Source organism: Mandrillus leucophaeus, unplaced genomic scaffold, assembly GCF_000951045.1.
Source record: "Mandrillus leucophaeus isolate KB7577 unplaced genomic scaffold, Mleu.le_1.0 Scaffold502, whole genome shotgun sequence".
Taxonomy (NCBI): Eukaryota; Metazoa; Chordata; class Mammalia; order Primates; family Cercopithecidae; genus Mandrillus; species Mandrillus leucophaeus.
The window spans coordinates 346,142-369,342 of record NW_012105388.1 but is presented as its reverse complement, the minus strand read 5'-3'; the positions used below and the strand labels follow the sequence as shown (position 1 = coordinate 369,342).

The following is a 23,201-nucleotide window of genomic DNA, read 5'->3' as shown; positions in this document are numbered from 1 at the left end:
TCTTTAGCTTTAGGAAGTTGGTGTTAATTGGCCCTAGTTTTCCAGCCCCCAGAACCAGGTGTTTTCCTTTTGATCCAGCTTTGGGAAGCCAGCACCAATTGGTCTCAGAATCCCTACTCCCAGCCCTTGCTGTTTTTCCTAGATTGAGCTCTAGGAAGTCAACACGAATTGGCCTTAAGTACCCTGCCTCCAAACCCTATTCTGCCTCATTTTGGCAGAGTATTTTTATAAGTCTTGAATCTAATTAAAAAAAATCGGGGCTTGTGTTTTGTATGCCTTTTGCTTTTCTTTTTCTAGCACTTCTTTTTTTTTTTTTCTGTATTTTCTAAAAGCACCCATCTGGGATGGCTTGGAAACACAAACAGGCCCTTCAGCACAGTTTGAGATGCACTGATATAGGAGGTTACAACACATTCTCAGTACTTCGCTAATGAAGTTCTGAGATTCTGATTCCACGCCACATTCCAACTTTTGAATACTGGTAATTTACGCATGATTCTACATAAAATTCTTAACAAAATCAGTGCTCATTTTCTCAAATAAGTTTCTTTAGAGGAGGAGGTCTGGGATCAGAAGTTGGGCTGTGAAGTGGCACAATGCCTGGATCTATACATCCAAAAAGGAGTGGAAAATTAAATAATAGTCGCCCAACTCTGGCTCCTAGACTCAAACCTTTTCTCTAAAATGAGTACTGGTGCAAATACCGTGAGGCCTTCCTGCAATGAAGTGCCAATCTCAGACGCCAGGGCACAGACCCAGTGCGTGTTACTCCTCTCCTAAGAGCTAGGCCGGGTGACACGCCCACCAGGATTAAAGATCCGGCTTCCAATAAGCCCTACGCGGCAGTGACGGACACCTGCGCTGAGGCGGAGCGAGAAGAGCCTGAAATGGCTCCGAGCTTTGCGTCACGCAGCTCCTCCCCTCGGCCTATCTCACCCGACGCCGACTCCGAGGGCAGGGAGCGGTTGGCGGACTGAGATTGGCGGGATCAGCGCAGACTCGATGACGCAACGGGAGGCGGGGCGTGGCCGTACTCTGATTGGTGACGGGTGAGGTGGGCCCGGCTGCTGCCCGAAATTTTAGGACTTCCGAAAGCAGCGGCGGCGTTTGCTTCACTGCTTGGAAGTGTGAATGCGCGAAGATGCGAAAGGTGGTTTTGATTACCGGCGCGAGCAGGTGAGGCCTCCTTTGGGTTGGCAGAGGTGGCAGCGGATGAGGGGTCCGAGAGAGCAGGGATCTGCGACCTTTCACGAACGGACCCCGGAAGCGCCCGCCCCTGGCTTTGCCTAGGTTTCCCGGAGTCTCTGCAGCAGGTGTGGAGCGTGCCGGCCTCTTGAGGTGCTCAGTAACTGGTACTTGGTATTAAACATGACAGTGAAAAGGAAAACTAGAACATCAGTAAGTGATGAGTGTGGCAGTGATGATCCTGAGGTTATCAAGGGAATAGGGTACTCACGCGGGCTCCGCCCCTTTTCCATCTTTGCCTGCTATTCGTATTGATCGTCAGTGCCCAGCAGTTTGCTCCTGACCACGTGATCATGTCTTATACTACAGGTGTTTTGTCTGTACAATCCTTTTGCCTACAAATTTGAACACCCATGAGCATTAGGACTGTGGAGAAAAAACAATCCCCTTCCATTTAGCTCAGTGCTAGAGAGCTAACACACTCTTCAGAAACCCAGAGAAAGTTAACCTTTTCATATGAAGGCATGGTTGGGGTGCAGAATAACTAGCTCATAATAATTCCAGGGTTGCTCACTTAGTCTCTCAGCCTCTTACCTGTCATTTGCACTTCCATGAAAAATGTGTAGAGGATGAAGCCAATCAAACCATTTTTTCTACTAGTTGCATTTGGCATTTTTAAATGATTAAGATAGAGGACATGTTAAACATTTAAGATTGATCCACTTTCAATTATTCAACCACATGCATATTAACTAAGCCAGCTTGGTAGGTGTCTGCAGTTGGCAACTTTGTAGCATACCCTCTCAAGTGACTTCAACAGTTGATTGGTGCTTCTTATGTGGAAGGTACTGAAATAAGTCAGAATTGATTTTGTCTGTTTCTTTTACATATATTGTGATATGTGCAATTATATATTAAATACCTGCTGTTCTCATGTGAGGACAAATAACTGTTTTTGATGCTTTGTTGTTGGTGCTAACAGATTACTGATGGTTCCAGGCTCTTTTTGGGTTTTAACTATTAATATATTTTCCTGGAATCAGCTTAAGTCATGAAAGAGAAATTATTACCCAACTTTTCATTGCTATCAGCCAGGCTGATCTGACTGATGTCACCACTCCTATGCGGTTTTACAGTGTTGGTTTTGAAGTTCTTTGTCTCCAAATGCTGTACTCATCCCTGCTTCCCTTTTCTTGGTCCTCATCTAATATTTAGTGTATTCCTACCTTCTACATAATCACGTTGAGTTCTTTCTTTTTCTATTATTTAATCATAGTTGTCGAGAGGGATTTGTACATCCTGCCATGTTACTGATGCCTCATCTGAAAGATTCATCTGTTCCTTTATCGGAGATTTCTGGTGCTCCTTATGGGGTTTATGATACCAATAGGTGGTAAAGCCCTTGCCCCTGAGGAGCCTAGACAGCAAAGTAAAGATGCACATAGGAAACAGCTAATAAGATGCTCTTTTCAGCCCTTACTGGTGATATATTAAATCATTCTCATGAGTGGCATAATAAGTACAAAATGAAAACCACTGGCAGGATAAAGCCCAGTAATAGCAAAACTAAAGAACAACTCTTGTTTTCAGTCCAGTTATTGTGTCATTGAAGTTTTTCAAAATGAGAAAAACACAAACTAGACTGTGTCTCAAGCAAGTGACTATTGGAGTGGAGGATTCCTCCATTCTTAAATAATTGTTGAGTCTTTTATGTTTTTCTGGGCTTCTCAGTGGAGGTCAAGTTGACACAGTTTTCTGAACCAGAGAGAAATGCCTCTACCTGATGCCATCCCAGATAACCCACATCTTGTGTCTGAATTGTCTTCCCAGTGGCATTGGCCTGGCCCTCTGCAAGCGGCTGCTGGCGGAAGATGATGAGCTTCATCTGTGTTTGGCGTGCAGGAATAGGAACAAGGCAGAAGCTGTCCGTGCTTCTCTGCTGGCCTCTCACCCCACTGCTGAGGTCACCATTGTCCAGGTGGATATCAGCAACCTGCAGTCCGTGTTCCGGGCCTCCAAGGAACTTAAGCAAAGGTATATCTCTTGCTGATGGATTTTTTTTTTCTTACGTGATTGTGCAGCATAACACTTAATAAAATAAGAGAGGAAAGAAAAACCTAAAAAGAAACAGGTGCAGTGTAAGCAGTTATGTTGAGGAAATCTGTATAGGGTGACCCATTGTGTCTCAGTACCACATTTTCTTTCTTTTTTTTAAATTTTTTTAAGAGATGGAGTCTTGCTCTGTCACCCAGGCTGGAGTGCAATGGCGTGATCTTGGCTAACTTCAACCTCCGCCTCCTGGGTTCAAGTGATTCTCCTGCCTCCACCTCCTGAGTAGCTGGGATTACAGGCACGCACCACCACGGTGGCCTGGTTAATTTTTGTATTTTTAGTAGAGATGGGGTTTCACCATGTCGGTCAGGCTGGTCTCGAACTCCTGACCTTGTGATCCGTCCACCTCGGCCTCCCAAAGTGCTGGGATTACAGGCGTGAGCCATTGTACCCGGCCAGTACCACATTTTTAACCTCAGTCATGATCATAATTATTTCATGGAAACTAATTTATGAGTACATCCTGATGTGTGATCAGTTGGTGTTGGGATTACAGGCGTGAGCCATTGTGCCTGGTACCACATTTTCAGTCTCAATCATGATCATAATTATTTCATGGAGACTAATTTATAAGTACATCCTGATGTGTGATCAGTTGCACTGCCTTACGTTAAGGTAACTCTTTTGACATTTGAATTCATTTTTTACATCTTTCCTTCACATAATGAATTCATTAAGTAGATAAGGCAAGTAGTGACATTTAACAAGTGAAGAAACTGAGACACAGAAATAAGGGTAATGTCCCTAGGAAGGTCATCCAATCTTATATTAGTTGAGTGAGTCCAAGACCCCAGGGCTTCTCCCTGCTTCCTAAGGGGTATTTTTTTCCCTAGGCCAGTAAAGATTTGTTCACACCTTCACAGTAATTGGCATGTAATAGACATTTGATCAACAGTTGGTATGTGAAGGAATAGAGTATAACTTATAGAGTATAACGTATAACTCCCCTGCAGGTGAACACAAAATTGCATGTGGGTGCACAATGCATTTTTCTGGGCAGAGATGGCTTTTTATTTATTTGTTTGTTTTTAAATTTTAGGAGGAATGTATGATGAAAAGAGGCCAAGAACCCTGCACTAGTCTATGCCGCCCTAGGACTATCTTGAATAATTAATTTTCAAATATTTTAGTATTGAGGCACTTAAGAGACAAATAACTACCTTGTTTCCTTGGACAGTAAAATGAAATGGGTAGAAACAAGGAAGCCCTTCTTAATGAAGACATTTGCTGAAGAAAAATACTTTGTATTTTATGTGAATTGATAATAATTTGCATTTCCCTCTTCCAAATGCACCAGTTACAAAGTGAAAGCTAGTTTTCTTCGCTCTGGCTCTTCTCAGTGTGGCCTTAGTCCTTTGTAAATGTGGTTTCTCTCTCCAGTACTGCTGAGCTCTTAGAGTTTTCTGCCACATCTTAAAAAAGAAAAAAAAAAAAAAAAAAAACCTGAGGAGATTTTCTAGGTTCTGTTTTCACATAAATTGTGATATATTCTATATCCCCTACTCCTCCATAACTTAAGAGTCTCCAGGGCTGTGAAACTGTATACTGAATGTCCTTATGGAGATAAAAACTATGAAGTTGAGAGAAGTTACGACTTTTAAATCATGTTTACAGGCATTCTTTTCCCAAACTTTCTTAGCCAGCTGGCTTCTTACCTGATTTGTTTAGATTTTGTTATATTCTCTTATTTGGAAGAAAAGAACCTTCATTTCCCAGTTAATAATAGCCCATTCCGATGCAGTTTACTTTTGAGACCTAAAGTTTTAACGTTTATAGTACTGACTATTCCCGAATGCCTTCAAAGGTTCAAGATATTCGGTACTTTATCACAAGTTTAATAATTTACTATTTTGTAAGATATTTAGCAACTTAGCACAGATTCAAGGCAGTGAGGCTGTGGTACCAGTAAGTTGTCCCAGCTACCTGTCATCAGCATTGTAGTGAAGTTTTGAGGTATTTTTTTAGTCCACAAAACAGCCTTTTTTTTTTTTTTTTGAGATGGTTGGTGTTATTCAAGTTTAGGAAATGATGGTTGTAATGATATTCACAAATATGGAATATATGAAAGTGTCCAGATAGATTCTTGCTTATGTCAAGAAACTGCACTCAGTGGCTCAAATGGATCTCTTCAGTTCTAAGCTTGAAGTCAACTAGAGCTAAAGAGAGCTTGAGATTCCTTCTAAAGGCTCAAGTAGCACCATCCCTGACACCTGGTCTTTCTATCTGTAGCATTGTCTTCTATTAGATATGTGCAGATGAAAACTAGTAAGAAACAGTGATTCTGTTTTATCCATATTAGAGCAATGTGTCAATTATTTTATCGATGAGTGGTATGCCATTTTACTGAAGCCAGAGCTTAATTTGGTGTCTTTACTAAACATTTCCTCTCTGTTCCTAGCCAAATATGTTAATATTCTTAGATAAAAGTTGGCAAATAAGGTAATAGAACAAGCAACAATGGATGAACTCACACTATCTTTGTGGCACTTATGTGATGAACTGATGGTAACAATATCAGCATTTTAAATGGTCAGTTTAATAATTTGAGTCATTTGTCAATTATTTATAGGCTGATGAAGAAATACTTGTATGTGATCTGTACTGAAGACCATGCATGTAGTTCAGGGTCCTAACTTTAGAAGCTGTGGCTCTTAATGTCTTGGGTTAGTCAGAGACAGTTTGGTACATAGAACTCTAGGAGATATTCTGAATATTTATGGTGTCTGTGAGTATCATGAGAGCAGGCTTTACCTGCCTTGAACCTAGTTCAAAACCAGTACATCTAGATGAAGGCTTACATACGTTTAAAACTGAAAATGCTTTTTCAACTCATCATTTCATATCCCTTCCATGACAAGTATTCAGGAGGGAGCCCAGCAAGAATATCTTACCCCGATTCATCTTTTACAATCTCATTGTATTCTTATGAACTTTCATTATTTTATGATACATAGGACTTGTCCATGAACACTGAAAGGTTTTCACATGGATCTTCTGTTTTATTATATATTTTGGCATTCAGATTTCAACATTAATAGATCAAGTCAGGTGAATATCAGTATTATATAAATTTTACTTATCAACCAGAGGAGATGTGGATTTTTTTTTTTTTAAAAGCAAGAGACTTTGTAAGATGAGGAGAGTGGAGTGGGTTTAACAGATAGAGGGTTGCTGCAGTTCCTTATTGAGAGAACAGAGCTGGAAGGAATTATTGATCAGAGGTTTTACTTAAAGTCCACAGATTCTGTTTGAAGCCACTACCAAAGAAAGAATTCTCAGATGTTTACTGTGGCTAAAGAAAAACTGTTGAGAAAGAAATGCTGTAACTTTAATGTACTGTAAATTCTTCTCAGCTTGCTGTGGCTAATTTATTAATTTAAAAAGTATTTTTTGTCTTTCTTAGGCCTCCTTGATTCTAGTCACTCTAGAGATAGAATGCACAATCTTGACCTGATGCTTTTACTTGCAACTCACAATCTCGTTTGGTTGTTTACTTGCAGGTTTCAGAGATTAGACTGTATATATCTAAATGCTGGGATCATGCCTAATCCACAGCTAAATATCAAAGCACTTTTCTTTGGCCTCTTTTCAAGGTAATTTCCATTTTCTGGATGAACTGATTGGAAGGAATGTGTTCATTTTTCTGCCTAGTTTTGCTGGTGTGTTAAGTTGGGGGGATGAAAGGTAAGGGGTCGTTGAAAAGGTTGAAGATAGAAAAAGGAGATGATGCAACCATATCATGAAAGAAAAGCAATCCTCTTTTGTGGGGAGTGCTGAAAGTTCTGTTTTGTATGGTATTCTAAGTCCCAGTACATTCTAAATGGTTGAATGGTTTAGAAGATCATTTTTTGGTCTGCCTGGATATGCCTATTAGCAAGAACATTTTGAAATTAGGCAGAGTTCTCAGAGAGACTCCAACTTCCAGGAAAGCTACTTTGAACTGTTTCCCAGTTGTATGTCAGGTGCTGTGACCAGTAGGTTGGGGAAATGCAGAGAACTAATGTCTTCCTGGGAAATTCTCATTACACATTAGTGTAGTGGCTTTCAAAAATTTCAAAAATGTTGAAACACAACCGGGAGAATTCTTATTTATAGGAATAAATCTTACTTTGTGACCCAGTACACTTACTCATAAATAGGCATTCTTACTATGTGCTACTTACTATACCAGTACTTTTGCTTTACTTCTTTTTCATTAAAAGACAGACAGACTCTCTCTCTCTCTCTCTCTCTCTCTCTCTCTCTCTCTCTCTCTCTCTTTCTCTTTCTCTCTCTCTCTCTCTCTGTCTGTCTCCATGTTGGCCTTGACCTACTGAATTGACCTCACAGCAGAACACTATATTAATATGTTTGAAGAATTCCCAGTTAAAAAAACAACCTGTTTAACTTTGTTTTTGGCAATTAAACCTACTTTATACACAGGAAGACTTTTTTCCCTTTGGCATAGCTTATTATTCGTTTAGAACAGTTTACCTGTAACTTGATTGGGGAAGAGGTAAAGAGTTTTAGCAGCAGATTGTTGAGAGACTCAAGTTCCTATTGGTAGTGTGAGCTATACGTGTGTAAGTACTTCTGTGAATTAGTCGGGGGAAGGAGGGACTTTGGCATTTCATTTAATGCAATAATCCAGTCTGAGAAACAGGTATTTTTATTCCTGTCATTACAGAATCAAGGGAGGTATAGTTTATGGGGGGGGGGGGGGGGGGGATGGGTTGGGAAGTGTTTTCAGCATTTCCAGTTAAAGAAGCTTTAAAAAGTCATGCAATTATCTTCTGCTATTTCAGAAAAGTGATTCATATGTTCTCCACAGCTGAAGGCCTGCTGACCCAGGGTGATAAGATCACTGCTGATGGACTTCAGGAGGTGTTTGAGACCAATGTCTTTGGCCATTTTATCCTGGTAAAAAAGCTGTGGGCTTAATAAGCTAGTATTTGGTGTGATAGTTTCTGTAAAGCTCTGGGCACGGGGCATTGCTATAGTTGAGCAACCAGTTAACTGACTTAATCTCATGTTTGAGTTTTCTTGATTGCATTTGGCTTGTTTATTGTAAGCATGGAATACTTCTGGAAGCTTTCCTAGTAGATTTTTCTTCAATAAGTGTACTAATAGTTTTTGATTTACAGAATTACTGCAGAGATAATATAGAGAGTTTCTGTATGCCTTACACCCAGATTCCCCTATTAACATTTTGCATTGGTATGATGCATTTGTCAAAATAGATGAATCAATTTTACTACATTATTATTAACTAAAGTACACACTTATGCCGGTTTCGTTTTTGCCTAATGTCTTTTTTCAGTTCTAGGATCCCATTACATTTAGCAGTCATGTCTCCTTAGGCTCTTCTTGGTTGTGACAGCTTCTCAGACTTTCCTTGTTTTTGATGACATTGACTGTTTTGAGGAGTACTGCTTAGTGTTTTGTAGACTGTCAATTGGGATTTGTCTGATGTTTTTCTCATGGTGAGACTGAAGAATGTGGTTTTTGGGAGAAATGTCACAGAGGTAAAGTGACATTCTCATGATATCATATCAAGGGTGTATTCTATCAGTATGACTTCTCAGTGTTGATATTAACCTTGCTCTCCTGGCTTGAAGTAATGTTTGTCAGGTTTCTCCATTGTTAAGTTACTTTTTCTTTCTCCCCTTTCATACTCTACTTTTTGAAAGAAAGTTGGGCCGGGCACGGTTGCTTATGCCTGTAATCCCAGCACTTTGGGAGGCCAAGGCGGGCGAATTACCTGAGGCCGAGAGTTCGAGATCAGCCTGACCAACATGGAGAAACCCCATTTCTGTCAAAAAACAAAATTAGCCGGGCATGGTGGCACATGCATGTAATCCCAGCTGCTCGGGAGGCTGAGGCAGAAGAATTGCTTGAACCCAGGAGGCAGAGGTTGCGGTGAGCCGAGATCATGCCACTGCACTCCAGCCTGGGCAACAAGAGTGAAACTCCGTCTCAAAAAAGAGAAAAAGAAAGAAAGTTACTATGTGCAGCCAATGCATACTGGCTAATGCTTTACCTCCTTAAGAGAGTGGGTTATCTACAGAAATTGTTTGGATTTTTTCTGCAAGGGAGATTTGTCTGTTCTCTTTTATTTATGTCTTTATTCAGTCATTTATTTTTTCCACATGGACTCATGAATATGTATTTCCTGCTTTGAAATTATAAATACTATTTTATTTTCTTGCTCAAATGTTTTCACTTTTAACCACTGGGAGCTCTTTCAGTTGGCTCCTGTATCTCTTTGGCACACCCCCATCATTGTGGTTTTCTGTTTTTGTTTTAGCTTTCATTTTGAGCAGTTTCTTACTATCTGGCACCACAAGATGCTTCAGAATCATCTTGTGTGTTTCCTTGTTCAGTCCTAGAATCAGATACTTTTCTAAAGACATATGTTTTCTTTTATCAGAGAATGGTTATTAGAAACCAAGATCTGGGTGCTTATTGCTACTGAGAGATCAGTGTCTTCTAAACCCTCTGTGCTAATAGACTACAGAGATATGTGTGTGCATACTAGCGTACTAACTCATGTATGTATGCATATCTATAAATATTTTTCTATGTAACTAATTCATGTCTCTTTTAGATAACTAGTTAATACTGATGTCTCTGACCCTAATCTCTTACCATATAGATCATTCTAGCTTCCTCCCCATGCTTATTTGTGATGTCTCACTTCAACAGTGACAAACCTGACTCCCACCATCCTCCCTCCTAATTGTTCAATTTCAGTATAGATGTACAGTGGTTTCAAAATTGTTATCTGTATTCTGCCAGTATATTTTAATACTTTTTTGTTCTTTTTTTTTTTTTCTTTCACCCAGATTCGGGAACTAGAGCCTCTCCTTTGTCACAGTGACAGTCCATCTCAGCTCATCTGGACATCGTCTCGCAATGCAAGGAAATCTAATTTCAGCCTCGACGACTTCCAGCACAGCAAAGGCAAGGAGCCCTACAGTTCTTCCAAATATGCCACTGACCTTCTGAGTGTGGCTTTGAACAGGAACTTCAACCAGCAGGTAAGGCCCATCTCAGTGATATGGAAATGGCAGGGCAGGTTCTCTTAATTACCTACTATTGATTTCCTAGTAAGGTAGCTGGCTTTCCACTAACTTTTGTAGTTTAGATTGATAGTTGGTGTATACGAAAATGTTAGGGCAGAGATAATTAGCTCCTGACATTTTAGTTACAGGTAGTTCATTCATCATTCTGTGGTTCTTCAGGAATTCTAACTTATGTTAACAGAGTGACACTACTAAAAGTGATAATAACTACTGTTTTGGTGCTTGCTGTGTTTCAGGTTCTGTATTCATCTGTGTGTGTTATTAAATACCTGCCTCATTATATGGAGGTGGGTTTAAGTATAACCATTTTCAGATGAGGACTCTAAATCTCGGAGAACTTAAGTCATTTACCCGATGGTCACACAACTTGTAAATGGTAGAGCTCAAAATTGAGCCCGAGGCTGGCTGACTTTATGGCTTGGACTTTTCCCCCTGCACCATGCTGCCTCCTAGTGGTTGTCATAGCAGATGTTTATAGGACAGTGAAGTAGTTATAAAACCTTCTGGATAGTGGTGGTTTTAGGTAAGACTCCAGAGCTCTGTCTCTATGAGGATCTCAGTTTATAGGATGTTTTACAGGGGATGGTGACCCTTGTTGGTCATACTGAGTCCTTGTGGCCACTATGGTCTGCAGTTTACTGCTTCTTTTATCTCTCTGTTGCCCAGGTCTAAATTCTTACCTGAAAATCTCCAGTCTTCCCCTTGGACATTTTCTTTTGTTTGCTTTGATTAACAGTGTTGTATGAGTATGGGGCTATGGAGAAGTTTAATTTCACTAACATTTATAAAAGACTTATCATGTTTAGGGCACTGGGCCAGGTTTAGGGTTGAGGAGAAAAGTGAAATAAAAAGATGATCAAGAATTATGTTTTCCCTCAAGGGAGCTTCTTGGATCATGAATTAGACATAGAAATATAAGCCTTATGTGATAGTCTAGACCTGGCTTATTCTGGAATGGCTACCTTTATCAGGTGGTATTTTGTGATCTGGCTCTTAGAATCATGCCCCCCCCTTTTTTTGAGACAGAGTCTCGTTCTATTGCCTAGGCTGGAGTGCAGTGGCACAATCTCAGCTCACTGCAACCTCCGTCTTCTGAGTTCAAGTGATTCTCATGCCTCAGCTTCCCGAGTAGCTAGGATTACAGGCATGTGCCACCACACCCACGTTTTGTATTTTTAGTAGAAACAGGGTTTTACTGTTTTGGCCAGGCTGGTCTCGATCTCCTGATCTCAGGTATCTGCCTGCCTCAGTCTCTCAAAGTGCTGGGATTACAGCGCCTGCACCCAGCCTGAATCATGCCTCTTATAAAGTTGAAGCTAAGAGCATACTTTCTAGGACTGAATTTGAATCCTGACTCTTTGTAACCCTAGGCATATTATTTAATCTCCCTATGCCTCAGTTTCCTCATGTGAAAAATAGGGATAGTAATAGTGCCTGCCTCACAGATTTATTGGGAAGATGGACTGAGGGGATCTGGATGAAGCACTCACAGCAGTGCTTTGTATTCAGAATGTGAGTTTGTGTGTGCATGTGTCTGTACAAATACATACATGTGGATATGCTTGAGCGTGGATATGTATTTGTGTGCCTACCCATGTGTAGGGGGTTCATATGTACGTGTATGGGTTTTGTGGGTGTGTGCACATGTGTTTGTGCATGTATTTTTTGGGTGTGTGCACATGTGTAGGTGTTGGTGCATGTGGTCTGCAGATGCCTGTACGTGTTCTTGTATAGGCTGTTAATATTGCAGGTTGGACTCAGCATGTTGGCCCCATTGTGCACCTCCTTCCGAAGTTTCTTGAGACGTTTAAAAACTTGTCACAACTGCTTCCTGGTACTCTGAGAACTCCCTTTTAGAGGGATTAGCTTTTCCTTTCATAGAAAGGTCTGGGATTCTATTTAAGTCTCAGTTATCAAGTAAGGTTTGGGATTCTATCTTTTATGAAAGAGGGACATTTAGCTATTGCTTGTAAAATCTGTTGAGATTGGTTCTCAGCCAATGACTTTTTCTCCCTGGCCTTTATGAGGAAAGAAGCAGCTGAGAAAGAATGACATTACAGTATTCCTTTTGAAGCCCTGTGTTACTGGAAATGTTGTCAGGTTCTATATAGACTGCCTGATAGACTTGAATCATCCATGCATCCTCCCCGACTCAAGCCATATAGAAATACTCAGGATCATCACAATTTAATCCCTATAATTAAACAAATGGAAGGATACAGTCTTGGTTAAGATTGTCTTCTTCTTTCTTTCTTTTTCTATCTCTCAACATCAGAAAATTATATATGTTGGAAACCCTGGATTTTAGTTTGAAGATTTCTTCATTTAGGACAGAATAGTCCACAAGTGTTCCTAGGTAGTTCCTAGAATAAGAACTTTTCCTTAGCTGTTTTGGGGGCAGAGTACATTATTTTCTTAGGAAAAACTTTTGGACTATCATGAGGATAAGTCTTAGCTCTTGACTTTTTTCTAGAGGATTGTTGGTAAATCAAGGGGATTCTCAGGTTCTGTCTGTAACAGACAGTTCAATGAACAGATAGCACCCTAAGCAACAGAACCTGGAGGCTTTTCCTCCTTTATTTGGTGCTGCAGAGTCTTGGCATTGCCTGACATGGATCAACCATCCCTGAGAGTCCCCTTGATTTCCCAGCAATCCTCTAGAAAAAGGTCACGAGCTAAGACTTATCCTCATGATAGTCCCAGGGCTCCAGGGCTTAACTATAGATCACTTAGGACCCTTTAGATTAAATAAGCTCTGTGTTAATTGGGGCTCTCTTTATAGGGTGGAACTTTCTAAAATGAGTTCTAGGCTAAGGACCTGATTTAGAGATCTTCAGTTGGAGAAAGTGACAGCACATACAGCCTGATGCCGGGAGCACCCACCTCAAGCTAGACGTATGGGTCTTATGTACCTGCAGGGAAACAGACACATACTTTAGGTTTAACTGTCTATTTATTAGGCCAGAAACTTCTTGAATGCAAGGACTGTACTCTGTACATCCTTTAATCGTAAATGCTCATGATTATTGAAAAGTTGATCTTCAGTTAAGCCAATAATAGGGAAAACTCAGATAACCAGGCCCTGCTTTTCTCCCCCAGCTTGAAGATTGGTTATTTTTTATACTGCAAGGTCATGAGAATAGAGACTTTGTCCTACTAATTTTTACATCCTGGGTGCCTCTCACAGTGGGTTCTCTTAATACATGATTCTTCAACATAAATGTTTTACCCACCTTCAGAGACAACTCAAAACGTAAATTCTTTATTACCTGACTTCTGGCTCATGTACATACCTCTTTTATTAACTAGCATGTAGCTGGACTGAGTCAATACACATTAAGTTAAAGTCTTATTGCTACCCCTGTCTGTTCCTAGGGTCTGTATTCCAATGTGGTGTGTCCAGGTACAGCACTGACCAATTTGACATATGGAATTCTGCCTCCCTTTATATGGACACTGTTGATGCCGGCAATATTGCTAGTAAGTGATGAATACTTCTTTTCTTAGCTCATAAAATCTCTTTTTGGGACCTAGAAGATGTGTTTAAGGGTTGGGAAATGATTTAAGGAATGAACCTGAATGCCATTTAACTTGAGGTTTTGAACTTACTAAATGTGAAACCTCTGCTTTATATTTCTAAGTATTACTGCCACACCACCATTTGAGTGTCCACTTCTCTTTAAAGGAATGTTTCATTGCTCATGCACCACAGATCCCAAGAGTTCTGTAATCATATAATTTCAGAAAACCCATGTTAAACATTGTTAAATTGGACTTCTCTAAGTTTTCAAAGTGGTCATGTGCATTAACAGTTCCCAAAAAGGGGATAATTGTACATTATGTAACTATAGAACCATATTTTTGTTTCGTGATTTGAACATCTTGCAGGACCATCGTTTCTCTGGCACACATTGAAAAATGCTATTTTTAGGAAATGATTCTCCCTTTAGGGCTCAGGAAGAAATATCTCTCCTTTAGGGCAGGCATAAAGAAAAGATCAGAAGTAAATAGACCTTCGTGTTAAAAGTGGTTGATTTGGAGTATGGAGATTAAGTGATGTTTCTTTTTTGACCTCTATTTTTTGTTACTTAAAAAATGTTCTATAATCAGAAAGGCAAGTTTTCTTTTTTAATATTTAAATGAATAATTATTTTGTGACTGTATTCTAAACTACCACAAAAATAACTGTTGTTTTCTTTTCTGCAGCTTCGCTTTTTTGCAAATGCATTCACTTTGACACCATACAATGGAACAGAAGCGCTGGTATGTTACTGAAGTTTTTATAACTTGTATGATGGCTTAGCAGATGTGAATTACAGGTTCACTCGTAGTAGAAATAATTTCGACAGAAGAGATAATAAGAGAATAAGCTCTGTGAATAATCGAGGTCCTGTTTGGAGCTAAAGCGGACTATAAGGCTAAGCGCAGAACATTAGGAGTGAAGTTTGCAAGTTTGACATTTACCATGGCACTGGGCACCATGACTATAGGGAAAACACTTCTTTAGAGGCAGGATACACCAGCAGCTGGAGGAGAGACAGAGCAGTGGAAAGCTGGAGGGGCAGGCAAAGCAGGACGATGACTGCACAATCAGTCCGTGATTTCCCATGGAGAAAGAGCATCTTGTGGGTCAAGAGCCAAGATAACAAAGTTCAACACCATTCCCCTCTATGAAGATTTTCTTCCCTTTCTTAGAGGATCAAGTTGTTATTTTATTAGGAAGCCAGTTGAGTTCCTTAAATCACACATGGAAATGGGTTGCGTGTGTTTCCTCATCAATGGCAGACATTACTAATGGGCTATAATACTCCTTTCTGTTGTACGCAAGTGGTGTCTCTGAATATTCTTCAACCCAGAGCTCCAGAGGCAGCCTCTACTAATGGATCAGAATTGTCCTACATTAAAAACCCATTGTATCTGAGTCAGTTCTTTATGTTTGTCTCCCTCATTCCATTGAGCTCCTTCAGGAATTTTGCTATTCACTTTGGAAACCTAAGGACCTAGCACTGTAGTACTTAGTAGATTATTAAATCTTGACTTAATTGAAATTAGCTAAGGAAAACATAAATGGAATTGGCTTTGATGCTCTTGTTTTGGTAAATGTTACAGAAATAAATGTGTTTATTGTAGGAACACAAATTGATTATAGAAGCAAGTGCTTTTAAACTATATTTTAATTAGTTCTCAATACATTTGCTAAACCGTTCACTGATGATATTTGAGAAGATGTTTATAATTTGTCTGGGGAGCTCTATAAAGTGCTGATTGTGAATCTCCACCAGCCTCACTCACCTTGGGCAGAAGAAACAAATCATTGACACATCCTTCCTTTCCAGGTATGGCTTTTCCACCAAAAGCCCGAATCTCTCAATCCTCTGATCAAATATCTCAGTGCCACCACTGGCTTTGGAAGAAATTACATTATGACCCAGAAGGTAAATGTGCTTACGTTGTTGCACTGATGTTTGCTGCTGGGTTGATGAATTAAGCCCGTGTTCCTGACCAGCCCCTCAGCCCCCCAGCTTCCCTTCTCTGAGTACTCACTGTTCACCAGCATCACACTGGCCTGATTTTATTTCGTCCTGCTCTCTCCTGTTTCTTGCACATCTTGTTCTCCTGACCTAAGCTGCTCTCAGCCTCTTGATGATTAATTTCTGCTCATCCTTCAGATTAGCTTATCTCATAGCCTTTAGTGACCCTGTAGACCAGGCCTGGGTGCCTCTGTGGTAGGCTTTCTTGACATCCTGTACCTGTTGCAGATCATGCTTGTTCACCTTCGGGTTCCTCTGTCAGAATGTAAGCTCTGTGAGGAGGAGGGTCATACCCCATTTCCTAGCGGACTGCCTTACACATGGTAGACGCTCAGTAAATACGTTGCAAGTTGGATGAAATAGGAAGTGTTTTTCTGTGTGAACTTAACTTCCCTTTGAGTATTCAATTCTGCTTGTGACAATTATCAGCTTTAATAGATTGGTGTTTTGAAGAGGAACAGGATAATGTGCAGAAAAAAAATCAAATCAGTACTGTGTTTTTTAGACTTGGTGTAATCTAAAATGAAATCAAACATAGAGTTACATACTGGGGAATGAGAACATTTATTTTAAACTGAGAGAAGTACTTTGTTATACTTTTGTCATGACTAAGGTTTATTTCAGCCTTCGATTTTCCACGATCCAGCCTGTTGTGAGGAGGTATTAGCTTAAGATAAAATAAGATTGAGGTGACTGTTAGGTAAGTCAAGTAACTGGCATCGATCTTGGCGTCTGTTAGTAGCATGAGCTGAAAGGGGAGCCATGCACTTGGCTTCCTGTGCTATCTGTTCACTAAAAGTGAACCTTCCAGGTTTTTCAAAATACATTCTGTGGGATACTAGTTTCTTGAGAAGATTTGCAAGAAGCAGTTCCTGTAGCAAGTAAAATTGAACCATGCTTCATATTACATTCCCCTCTTTCAGAGACTTGTACAGCATACATCAGCAAAGTAAAGGCTGTGAGAAGTTGAAACAGTTAAGAAATGTGTGTGAAATATTTAATCCTGCTGTTTTCGGTTCCTCACCATGAATTTTTTTTAAACCAAATTTTACATAACCTGTAACATCCCTTTGGGGAATTCTATTATAAACTAATAACTTACTTTAGGCTAGCAGAGTGTATTTGAACTTACTGTCTGTTAACTTAGAGGGAATGATTTGTTTATCAAGGGAAAAAATGTTTAATTCTACAAACTGACATACTCATTAGCATTTTATGGAAATGCATTGAAGAAAGTATTTTAACCTTTGATTATTTGGGTAAGTCAGCTTTCTCTTCTGTTAAAAGATGGGGTTGAACTAGAAGAGTTCTGTAATGCTTCTTCCAGTTCCATTATGGAAAAACTAACATGATTGAAAATAAATGTTATTTTCAAAATGTTCAAAAGTTTATTTAATTTTTAGCCTTTCAGTTTTGTGAACAAAGAGGCTGTTCCTGAAGTTTAGGCTCTGTGTTGGCTTGAAAAAAGGATATCGCTATTTTAAAAGGGCTGAAAGTTTGCCTTTACATACTGTCGAGATTTCCTGCATGAAACACAAGAATGTAAAATAATTATGGATTGAACCAGATAGAATCTTAAATTTCTTGCCTGTAAAAGCATTTACGAGAGAGGCAGTCTCAGGCTGCCATGGCAGCTCCACAAATTGTCAGGAACCCAAGTTCCTTGCAGTCACCACCTGGCCATTAGGGCGTGGCCCTCAGGCCTGCGGCTGGAGAGTGGTATGGAAGAAGGGAAGAAAAAAGGGATGCTTTATTTCTCTTGAAGAGACTACAGGTATTATTTACATCTCACTGGCCAGAACATAGTCTCATGGCTCTGGCACCCATTGTTTCAACAGGGGCTGAAGTATCATCTTTTATCTAGAGGGCCGTGAGCCCAGCTCAAACCAGGGCTTTTTTACTAAGCCAGATGGATATTAGGAAGTAAGTAGCCATTAGAAATTCACGAAACTCTTGATTTTTCTGTTTTGTCCTTTGATATCACAGTTGGTTGGTGTCTTCTGTTTCCTGGGCATATAGAAGTTGGGGGAGATAGCAAAACGCGGATCTTTCAGTCTTGCTGTTTAAGGGAAGCATCAGTGGGTTTGGTGAGTGTTGGAACTGAGACTGACATTTAGTATGTCTTCAGGCTCTCAGTTTCCTGACAGTCCCCACGTGTCTGCCACCATGGCCTTTTCCTGCTGCCTCCTTTCTTTTTGTTTCATATATTGAATGACTTTCTTTTATACAAATACTATTCATCTTAATTTTCCTTTCTAGACATCTTTATTTTTGCTTCTTTTCCAGATGGACCTAGATGAAGACACTGCTGAAAAATTTTATCAAAAGTTACTGGAACTGGAAAAGCACATTAGGGTCACTATTCAAAAGACAGATAATCAGGTTGGGCACAGTGGCTCATGCCTGTAATTCCAGCACTTTGAGAGGCCAAGGCGGAAGGATCACTTGAGACTAGGAGTTCGAGACCAGCCTGAGAAACATAGTGAGACCCTGTCTCTACAAAAAGAAATAAAAAAATTAGCTGGGTGTGGTGGCATGCATCTGTAGTCCCAACTACTCAGGAGGATGAGGTGGGAGGATCTCTTGAGGCTGGGAGGCGGAGGTTGCAGTGAACTGAGATTGTGCCGTTGCACTCCAGCCTGGGTGACAGCGAGACCCTGTCTCAAAAAATATGTATATTTTATATATATATATATATACCCACACATATATATACACACACACACATATATATATATTAAAAAAACCAGAACTGACAATGATACTCTGGAACATTGCATACCTTCTTGTACATTCTGGGGCACGTGGATTTCTATCATGTTGGATAATATGCATTTGTAATAAACTATGAACTATGACTGTATTTTCCTTCCTTTTGGAATTATCTCCGAGAATGTGTATGTGTGCATGCTTGTATGCATATGAGAAAAAGACTGGGCCGGGCACAGTGGCTCAAGCCTGTAATCCCAGCACTTTGGGAAGCTGAGGTGGGCAGATCACGAGGTTAGAAGTTTGAGACCAGCCTGGCCAACATGGCAAAAACCCATCTCTACTAAAAATACAAAAATTAGCCGCGTGTGGTGGCGTGCACCTGTAATCTTAGCTTGGGAGACTGAGACAGGAGAATCGCTTGAACTCAGGAAGCAGAGGTTGCAGTGGGCCAGGATCACGGCACTGCACTCCAGCCTGGGTGACAGAGCAAGACTCCATCTCTAAAATTAAAAATCGATAAAGTAAAAATATTAGTTATTCTCTAGAATGGTATCACATCAAAATTATTAGAGTTCTTTTCTGAAAGATTTTATGTAAAAATAAAATCAAGTCACCCAACAGAATATCTGTTTATATTATTCTGTCAACTGGGGTCTAAGCTGTGCTCCATGGGACAAGAGGTGGACTTGAATAATTGTGACACAGGCACACACTGCTCTTTTCTTTGGCCTGCCCCCAGCAAAAGGAAGTACTGCCCACTATTTGAGTGGCAATCGGAACTTTGTTGCTTTCCGAGCAATGTTTTTAGCTCTTTTGCACTATTTCTTCCTCCATATGCTGCTTCTGACAATCTTAAAATTGTTAGAATCCTAACAATCCTCATGTGGTGTCCATGTGGTTAATAACAAAAACGAAATAGATACATTTTTGGGTGACTTGAATTATTTTTTGTTTAAAAAATATCTTTTATTGATTCTGAGGGAGTTCATGCTAATATTGGGCCTGATCCTTAACACTATTTACAAATTTGTTTATTAGTGACCAACCTATTTTCATGATCATATCTTAATAGTTGTAAACTTGCAACAAGAAATTACTCACTCGCATTAAGTTTCGATAAAATTTTCTAATTGGGTAACTGCTGGCGTAAGGTACACTATAGTAGTAGAGGAAAGTGGTGAGGATTTAGTTTACATGTATCAGATAATTATGCAAATTTTTTCTTTATAAATTTTCAAAGAACCACACCCCAGGCCTCACTTGATATGAAAAAAAATGATAAAATGCCATATACTTTTACTGTAAATATAACCAATGTAATGCCTGAAATCTAAAGTCAGTAAAATTTTGAATGAGTTAACAAAAGTAAAAGATGATATATAATTTCTTCACAGTTTATGAAGTTTTTGATTAGTTTCTCTAATTCTGTTGTTAAAGGTTTTCTATAAACATTCTATAAGTGAAAATGAGAGCTGCACACCACTGTGTCCACTGTCTTTGGGAGAGAAGGGTGAAGCTGACCTGAAATCGAGCTGTTTTTCACTCTTCCATTCACTCACATTGTCAATTTGGAAGAAGCACATTATGTATTGTGAATCTCAGGTTCCTCATATGTAAAGTGGAGTGGTTATCTTTTTGCTGCTTCTACTCATGGGTATGGAGTGAACCTTTAATGCAATAATATATGTGAATGAATAAAGAGCTTTTTAACACATTGTAATAATTTTTATTATAGATTGATAAGCCAGAATGTCATGGTTCAAACACTATAATGTAAGGCACTAAGTGATGACTTCCTATCTGATAGAGTTGGTTCAGTTTTCCAAGTTTGACCCAGTAGGCAGCATCTGATCAAGTGGCAGGGCGTGGTGGGAGGAGTATGGGCTTTAGGGCTGGGCAGATCTTGGATCAGATTTGGATTTAGCCAGTTAACTATCTGTATGGAGTTCGAGACCAGCTGTATAACTTTGGGCAAGTTACTTCAATTTATACCTCAGTTTAATTACATAAAATATTGATGCCAGTGCCTACCTTGCAGAATTGTGATAATATTCTAGTAGGTGCACAGCCAATGCAAATTAAGTACCCAAAAGGAAACTTTAAACATGAACCAATCTTGATTTCACGTCATTGATGATGTGTCCCTAGGTTGGTTCTGTACGTATTTTCTGAGCCATTTTATCCAATTTCCTCAAAACAGGGAGCACTCCCTTCCCACACTCCCAAAGGGTGTACCTGTACAATTGGTTCCTTTCATTAAACAATCCCAGATTTAACTCTTTTTGTATCTGACTGGAGTAGTAGGTTAAAGATTCAACTGCTAGGAAGTTGGATTTCAGCAGATGCCTGATTTCTGCCTTGATCTGGTGCATTTATTTTGATTTCCAATGGGTTTAGTATAATTCATTCGTTCCACAGATGAGCACTGACCACATGCCAGGCACTGTTGGGTTTTGAGGATATAGAAGTTAACATGTGAATGATAGAGTGAGACATCTCAAATGCTTCTAATAAGCATTCTAGAAAGAACTGAGAACATGGGAAAGAGGTAGCATTGAGGAGATGAAGACTGAGGTTTTTTTTTTTTTTTTTTTTCCTTTTTTCTTTTTGTTGTTAGAATTGATGGAAGCCATGATCATTAGATTCAGGAAAAATGGCAAGTTCCAAACAAGATAGACACAGATAAAGAAAAACCTAGATATAGTGAAACTGCAGAGAACCAAAGAAACTAACTTGCAAAAACAACTGGAGACAATAGATTACTGACAAAAATCACTGGGTGGATTAGCTAATGCCTGTAATCCCAGCACTTTGGGAGGCCAAGGTGGAAGGATTGCTTAAGGTCAGGAGTTAGAGACCAGCCTGGGCAACATAGTGGGATGCTGTCTTTACCAAAAACAAATCATTTCTTTTTAACATTGTTGGATTTGTTTTGCTAATATTTTATGGAGAATTTATGTGTCTAAGTTCATGAAAGACATTGGCCTGTATTTTTTTTTGGTTTTGACTGGTTTGGTTATTTGGCGATAGCAACCTCAGAAAATGAGTTGACGTGTTCTTTCATCTTCTGTATTCTGGAAGATATTATGTAACACTGGTGTTAATTCTTCTTTAAATATTTGGTAGAATTCACCAGTGAAACCATCTGGGCCTGGAGATTTAGTTTATGGATCTTGAAAATTATGCATGTAATTGTTAATGATTATAAGACTATTCAGATTTTCTGTTTTATCTTGTGTTTTTGTCATTTGTGCTTTTTAAGGAATTGGTCAATTATTTCTAAGTTTTCAAATTTATTAGCATAAAAGTTGCTTGTAGTAGTATCTTTTTAATGGCTACAAGATCTGTAATGATGTTCTCTAATTCATTCTTGATGTCAGTATCTTCTCTTTTTTTTCTTTTCTTTTTTGTCAGTCTTGCTAGGAGTTTCTCAATTTTATTGGTATTTTCCTAAGAACCAACTTTTGTTTGCTAAATTTTCCCAATTGTTTTCCTATTATCAATTTCACTGACTTCAGCTCAGATCTTTTCTATTTCCTTCCTTCTGCTTGCTTTAGATTTATTTTGCTCTTCTTTCTCTACTTTCTTGCTGTAAAAGCTTAATTATGAACTTCTTCTTAGCACTATTCTAGCCGCATGCCAGATTTTTTGACACATTATTAAGTTGTACATATTTTTATTAATTTCCTTTGATACTTTCTCTTTACTCATGAATTACTTAGAAATGTTGTTTAATATACATATTTTTAGAGATTTAAAAAACTTGTTATTGAGTTCTGACTGTATTTTTGTTATTGATTTCCAGTTTTATTCTATTATAGTCGGAGAACACATTCTGTCTGATTTCTCTACCCTTAAATTTGTTGAGGTTTGTTTTATGGCCCAGGATATGGCCAGCTTTGGTGAATGTCTCATGGGCTCTCCTCCACACTGTGCCTGCTGTTGTTTCTTCTTTGGAATTCTAAGGTAATTTTTTTTTTTGCCTTTTGTCCACAGTTAATAGTTGTTCTTCAGGAAGGATGGTCTGTAGGTGGGGTACGTTGCTATAATTAAAAGCAAGACTTCTCTGCACTTTTTAGTTCCATCTTTATTTCTGTATGATTTTACTTTCTTCTGTTTCTTTCCTGAGTATAATCAGTTTTTGTTTTATTTCTTCCTGTTCTTTGTCTATTTCTGTTTTTAAAATTTTTGATGCATGGTATTTTTTAATGTCGCCAAATGCTTGTTTAAGGATATTTAATTCTGTTTCATTGGGTTAGTATTTTCTTCTCCCTTGTAGTTGTTTTCTTGGGCATGGGGGATGGTGGTTATTGTAGTTGTCAACTCAAACATTTTTTTTTTTTCCCGTCATTTTGTTTGCTTCACTTCTCAGCAAAGCCTTCTGGTCACCCAGTCTAAAATTTCATCATGCCCCTCATATGTTCTCATCTTTCTTATCTACCTTTTTTTTTTTTCCTTTTTGCTGCTTATTACTATCTAACATATGTATTTTACTTATCTTGTCTATTGCCTTTCAACCTACCAAAGTATAAGCTCCAAGATGATTGGGACTTTTAAAAACATTGTTTCTCTACTATTAGTGCAAGGCATATAGTAG

The 23,201-nt window shown here is 39.1% G+C and overlaps 1 protein-coding gene across 3 annotated transcripts; it reads left to right on the top strand.

Moving 5' to 3' along the window:
• Positions 1-1,030: 1,030 nt before the first annotated feature.
• Positions 1,031-18,390, top strand: HSD17B7 (hydroxysteroid (17-beta) dehydrogenase 7). Of its 3 annotated transcripts, XM_011996090.1 has the most exons (9): positions 1,046-1,176; positions 3,016-3,219; positions 6,798-6,890; positions 8,082-8,196; positions 10,122-10,316; positions 13,737-13,841; positions 14,568-14,624; positions 15,698-15,796; positions 18,179-18,390. In XM_011996090.1, the coding sequence occupies exons 1-9, from the start codon at positions 1,142-1,144 to the stop codon at positions 18,299-18,301; spliced, it is 1,026 nt and encodes a 341-aa protein (XP_011851480.1). In that variant the 5' UTR covers positions 1,046-1,141; the 3' UTR covers positions 18,302-18,390. The 3 variants fall into 3 exon arrangements, 2 of the variants coding, with proteins under 2 accessions (XP_011851481.1, XP_011851480.1); XR_001007809.1 differs by lacking the exons at positions 13,737-13,841; positions 14,568-14,624; positions 15,698-15,796; positions 18,179-18,390 and having other exon boundaries at positions 1,073-1,176; positions 8,108-8,196; positions 10,122-10,215; XM_011996091.1 differs by lacking the exons at positions 10,122-10,316; positions 13,737-13,841; positions 14,568-14,624; positions 15,698-15,796; positions 18,179-18,390 and having other exon boundaries at positions 1,031-1,176; positions 8,108-8,422.
• Positions 18,391-23,201: the final 4,811 nt, after the last annotated feature.

What these genes read in the sequence shown, in the direction of transcription:
- HSD17B7 (XM_011996090.1), top strand. Translation starts at nt 1,142, where the DNA reads ATGCGAAAGGTGGTTTTGATTACCGGCGCGAGCAG. An exon ending in ACAGGAACTTCAACCAGCAG is followed by an intron (nt 10,317 to 13,736) that starts GTAAGGCCCATC and finishes GTCTGTTCCTAG; the next exon opens with GGTCTGTATTCCAATGTGGT. An exon ending in TGATGCCGGCAATATTGCTA is followed by an intron (nt 13,842 to 14,567) that starts GTAAGTGATGAA and finishes TCTTTTCTGCAG; the next exon opens with CTTCGCTTTTTTGCAAATGC.